Below are 6,000 nucleotides of genomic sequence, written 5' to 3' on the forward strand. Positions count from 1 at the left end.
TTTTATATCTTGTAATTCTGTTTTATATTATAATTTTGAGATATAATCTCGGAATTGCAAGGAAAAAGTCAGAATTATGAGTTAATCTTGCAATTCTGTTTTTGTTACCAGTGTGGAATTAAAAAGTTTTATTACCTTTTATTTATACATTACCTTTTATGTATTTATTTTTTTATCTCAGAATTTTGAATTTTTTCCTCAGTGGTGAGTGTAATCTCACAATTCACATGGAAAACAAAGTGAGAGAAAAATAGATATAAATAGAGATAAAAAGTCACATTTACCTTTTTTTGTTGTTTTTTTGTCACATGCAAAACAGATAAATAAATGGAATAATCCGTTTTTAATACACAAATAGATGACAGAACAAAAAGCTGAAATTAAGCTTTAATAAAAATACATGTCGTAATAAAGACATCTTGTGTGTTTGTAGGTTTGCTGTGTCGCTCAGACTCGCTGGATGAAGCTCAGAGTGAAGAAGAAGCACAGAAGATCTGCTGGCAGGCGGCTATCTTTAAAGTCGGAGACGACTGCAGACAGGTATCAGATTCACATTTACATTTTACTGCTTTGTTTTTGCCGTACACTTTCACGTCTATGTTTAAAAATGGGGTGACAGTTAACTGATATAATAAATCTGTTAAATAGAAAAAGTGTATGATTTAAAAAATAAATTCATGTGGAAAAGTGGAAATGTTTGATTTAGTGATTCAGAAGTTTTTTATTCTCTTTAATATTTTTATTTTTGTCTTTTTTTCTGTTTTTCTCTCTCCAGGATATGTTGGCGCTGCAGATCATCGGTCTGTTTAAGAACATTTTCCAGCTGGTGGGACTCGATCTGTTTGTTTTTCCATATAGAGTAGTAGCTACAGCACCAGGGGTGAGTTATTTTATTTATTGTTTTTTTTAATGTTAATTATTATTTATTTTTTTGTTTATTATTTAATATTATTCTATTTTTTTTGTTTTTTTTGTTTTACTGGCTGGCATCAGACAGTATTTTTGTTTATCCCCACCACCAATTTTCAATGATCATTTAGCATTGATTTCAGGCAGACTCAGGTTTGATATTGTTAATCGTGCTTTCATGGTTGTTCTGGTCTGATTTAGTCCAAACCATCCCTCTGTAAACTACAGAAAAACACGTCTTGTTCTCCATGGCGACTGCAACTAACCTAAACTTGCATGACTAATAAAAAAGCCCATGTTTATTGATCGTAAGCAGCGCATAATCATTACCTGAAGGGACAGACACACACATCTCACTCACTGTACTGCATATTAATTGACTTTATTACATTCATCTATGTTTGTGTGCTGCTTCTGATCTGATGTGTAATATATGAGTGTAATGAGGTCCTGCAGGTGTGACGCCAGCAGCTTTATATTTTCCACATTGAAGTTCCTGTGTCTGGATGTTGTTTAGTGTGAAGGTCCTGTGTTTTTCTCACAGTGTGGCGTTATCGAGTGCATCCCAGACTGTAAGTCCAGAGATCAGCTGGGACGACAGACAGATTTCGGGATGTATGATTATTTCCGGAACCAGTACGGAGACGAATCCACTCTGGCCTTCCAGAAGGTGAGAAAACCAGTCCATTTATGATTTAAAATCATACACTTTAAGTCTGAAATAGTCTGAAACTACAAAACGGTATATTTCCTATTTATATTTTTGCCATATATTTTTATTTTATTTTAACTAATTAATTAATTAATTTTGAAGATCCAGAGTTGGTAAACTTGGATATATGAGGAAGCCTAATTTTAATAGTGTGGAAAAGTCATGTAAATTAAAAATAGCAATGCCAGTAGTTCTAAACCTGTCCACTAGAGGTCCCAACGTGACTTAAAAAGATTAAAATTAGCTACAAACATTAAAATAAGCTACTAATCAGTTTTTAATTTATTTTATTTTTTAAGTTCAAAAGTATGTGATCAGGTAGAAATTGAGTAAAAAAATCACCAATGACTGGAAAATCATGCATATTCATGCAGAACTCCTTTTTTTTACTTTACAGAAATTAGGAGTGCCCATAGATTATTATTATTATTTTTAAACCGAGCTATGGGCATTTAAATATGATACGTTTTGCGTTACAGTTTTTATTTACATCATGCATTTCACATTTACATTAATGCTTTTAGCAGACATTGCTACCCAAAGTGAAACCGGCTGTGAAGAATGAAGGCCATAGAGTCAAAAGCTTTGAGAAACATTGTTTTTTTGGATGTTTTTTCTCCGTCTCTCTCTCGTGTGTGTCTGTCAGGCGAGGTATAACTTCATCCGTAGCATGGCCGCGTACAGTCTGCTGCTGTTCCTGCTGCAGATCAAGGACAGACACAATGGAAACATCATGCTGGACAGACAGGGCCACCTCATCCACATCGGTGAGACGTCTAACAGTAAACCTTTCTGTTCTGCGTTTATCGTGTGTTTCTAACGTGTGCATGTGTGTTTCAGATTTTGGCTTCATGTTCGAGAGTTCTCCGGGTGGGAATCTGGGCTGGGAGCCAGACATCAAACTGACCGATGAGATGGTGATGATCATGGGCGGGAAGATGGAGGCCACGCCCTTCAAGTGGTTCATGGAGATGTGTGTGCGTGGATACCTGGCCGTCAGGTGAGACGTCAGTGTGTGTGTGTGTGTGTGTGTGTGTGTGTGCATGTGTGTGTGTTTGTGTTAGAAACTGAGAGACTGAATGAATCTCTTTTACGCTGCAGGCCGTATATGGATGCTGTGGTTGCCTTGGTAACGCTGATGCTGGATACAGGATTGCCCTGCTTCCGCGGTCAGACCATCAAACTGCTCAAGTGAGTTCAAAACAACTAACAGTGGAGCAGGGCATTCATATTGGAAAACATATTTCATTTATATTGAAAAATTGAAAAAAATGGAGCTATGGATTTGAATGACATTAATTATTACTGACTTTTTAAAATAATAAACACAAATCAATATTCATATACATGTATTTTGTTGTTATGAACATGGAAAATTAAGGAGTTAAAAAGTTCACAAACAGCATAAAAAGTATCACAACAGATGGCAAGAAAACCTCCAGAAACACACATTAATGAGATTAATAACGAATGTGATTTATGTGCGTAGGCTGTCACCATTTATGTTTTTTTTTTTTTTTTTTTTTTATTTTTTTTTCTAAAAAGACTTCTTCGACTCTAAATTGATTGTTAGGCAATTGAATATTAGGCATTGTTTTTAAGTTTGTCCTTGGAAAATATTATAATATTAAATTATAATATATTTAACTTTAACTTTATTTAGTTAGTTTGTAAAGATAATATTGTTAAATTATTGTATGCAATTAATTAAAATATTATGATTATTTCAAATGTATTACTTGAGTTTGTCATGAATTTACCCTTTGATGTTGATATGGTTTTAAATGATGGATTGATAGACAGACAGACACAGACACACACACAGATTGGTAAAAATAGACAGTATAATTAATTAATAGCTTGTTGATATGAAGTGAATCATGTGTTGTAGGCAGCGTTTTAACCCTGGAGTGAGTGAGAAGGAAGCAGCAGCTTTTATCATCAAAGTCATTCAGAACTGCTTCCTGAGCAGCAGGTCAGTGTCTCTTACACATTAATGCATGTCGTTTCCTGACTTGTTTTAATGTAAAGCACTGTGCTTATAATATGAAATGTTCTTCATTTGTTCCAGGAGCAAAACGTATGACATGATCCAGTACTATCAGAACCAGATCCCCTACTGAAGGCCAGAGAAACCTGAGTGTGTGTGTTTCTCTTACTCTCTTAATGCTAAATTGCACTGCTGTCTCGGTCTGGTGTGTTTGTGCACTTTATACACCTGAAATGTTTGCATGGATTTCTACGCACTGATATCAGCACTTATGAGACGTTTTCTGCACACGTCACACTGTCTGCTGCATGATGGGTTCAACTGTAAACATTACAAAATCACTTTTGTGCCATTTTGATTTGTATTTGATGTGATTTTATTGTCAGTCTTAAATAATTTCCAGATAAATCATGTAGTCTGTAAACTACAGCAGATGTGTTTATGGACATGAACGGCCTGGACTGCGGACAAATGTCATATTTCAGAGGTGACGAATTTACACATTAATGCACAAACTAACAAAAATCAGCATTTGATTATATTTATTATGATGTAATGGAGGACAGATGTTTGAAAAGTGTTTGGTATTTCTCGGCAGTGTTCACAGCTCTGAATATGTTTTCATATTTCTGAATCACTGCTTGTTTTGCAGTATATGACTGTTTATTGATCAATTGATTTGTACAGTGAGACTAATCTTTGTTTGCTCATTTGTTAGCATCAATTTTATGGCCCTCTTTCTATTCTATTCTATTATTTATTCTGTGTGTGATATTTAATAAATGCCCACAGTAGTTGCCTGTACATCTCTGTAATGCTTATTTACTGACATGTGATAATATTACATTTAATGTAAAAATGAGTGAGTCTATAATTTCAATGCATTCAGTGTCAAACTCGTTTGAGTTCCACAATCACTTCTTTTAATCAGTCGATGTGAACAGATCTTAGAATGTGAGACTCCTTAAAGTTGAGAGTTCAGTGCATTCGGTGTCAGCAGTTTATCTGTTGTTTTATTCACTGGAATTTATTCTTATTGTCTGAATTTTCTCATTTATCCAGGTGGTCATTAAATTGTTTAGTTGAATTATTGTTTTCAGCTGTTGCTCAAAGAGCTTCATCTGAAATAATGGAGGAAATAATGAAGTGAAGATTCTGGATGAAATGGAAAAATACTACGAGACTTGCACCAGCTGCATGTTTTTATATAATTTGTCTGTTATCTTCGGTTCACTGTTCTTTTGTTAAACCCTGTTTATATCATATAAACTTTGTCAAACAGTTGATGATAAAGAAACAATCTGGCAACATCACATATTTCCTGAGGAAAGGATGAATTGGTTTTAACACGTTACAATAACATTGCATTTGTTAACATTAGTTTTTAATATAAACTAACAATGATAAATACTTCTAAAAGATTTACTAAACTTAGTAACTTTTACTAATACATGATTAAAATCAAAAATAGTTTCTGTTAATATTATCAAATGAAAGGTGAGCTACCATGAATTAACAACGAACAGATTTTATTTTATTAACTAACATGAACAAAGATTAATAAATACCACCATAAATGTATTGCTCATTATTAATATTTTTAATGCATGAATGGGAACTTACAGTGAAGTGTTACTGTGTTTTTTCTTTCTTTCAGTGTTTCCTTGTACAATAATCTAAATCTAAATGTACAAGCGAGAGCATGTCATGCGCACAACACTTAAGTCTTTTCCAGGTAAACTCATTAGTTAATAATCCAGTGTAATGATATACTTACCAAAAACAGTAATGCTTTTCTCTGTTTCTTGCTTTTGTTTGCCTTTGCATTTTTTTTTTTTACTTTTACTTTTTTATATTAGGTTTGGAAGCCCAATTTTTTACTTAAGTTACTGTATTTGTAGCTTGTTTGAATCAACTGCATGTTTTCATATGATTTCAATTGACAGGATCTGTTAATGCCGCATATTTTACCTTCTCTGTTCTTTTGTTAAACCCCCATTTATTATTTCATTTTTGTCAAATATGATAACAAAGGAAAAAAAGAGCAATATCTCATATTTCTCCATGAAAGTACTGTTGTTAGTTGACCAAAAATAATAAATGTGCATTTATTTATTTATTTCAATGTTTGGAGAACGTCACATCCTTTTGCTTCAAAGGAAATGGAAACAATTTTATTGTCGGACTGGATGTTGTTTAACTTTCTCGCACATTCTCAGATGGCGTGCGGTCACGAATGACTGTGCTTCTGTTCAGCTGCAGATCTTGCTGTTGTATATGCACGCACTCATACTACTGCGTTACTGCGGTTGTATATGGCTGTGACTGACTGAAACTTCTAGATAGATAACTTCTATGCCTCAGCTCATAACATGTTTGAACAGCAGTC

At 33.8% G+C, this 6,000-nt stretch overlaps 1 protein-coding gene across 3 annotated transcripts in view; it reads left to right on the forward strand.

Annotated features, from left to right (window-relative positions):
• The window catches only part of pi4kab (phosphatidylinositol 4-kinase, catalytic, alpha b), a 55,957-nt gene extending 51,484 nt beyond the window's left edge, over positions 1 to 4,473 (forward strand). For all 3 annotated transcript variants that reach the window (XM_058784381.1, XM_058784382.1, XM_058784380.1), the window contains 8 exons: positions 434 to 540; positions 776 to 880; positions 1,454 to 1,579; positions 2,268 to 2,388; positions 2,462 to 2,621; positions 2,723 to 2,812; positions 3,513 to 3,596; positions 3,693 to 4,473. In XM_058784381.1, coding sequence (XP_058640364.1) covers positions 434 to 540; positions 776 to 880; positions 1,454 to 1,579; positions 2,268 to 2,388; positions 2,462 to 2,621; positions 2,723 to 2,812; positions 3,513 to 3,596; positions 3,693 to 3,744 — 845 coding nt within the window. In that variant the 3' untranslated portion in view covers positions 3,745 to 4,473. The remainder of the gene's footprint in view (positions 1 to 433; positions 541 to 775; positions 881 to 1,453; positions 1,580 to 2,267; positions 2,389 to 2,461; positions 2,622 to 2,722; positions 2,813 to 3,512; positions 3,597 to 3,692) is intronic.
• Positions 4,474 to 6,000: the final 1,527 nt, after the last annotated feature.

This window comes from Onychostoma macrolepis, chromosome 08 (assembly GCF_012432095.1).
Source record: "Onychostoma macrolepis isolate SWU-2019 chromosome 08, ASM1243209v1, whole genome shotgun sequence".
Taxonomy (NCBI): domain Eukaryota; kingdom Metazoa; phylum Chordata; class Actinopteri; order Cypriniformes; family Cyprinidae; genus Onychostoma; species Onychostoma macrolepis.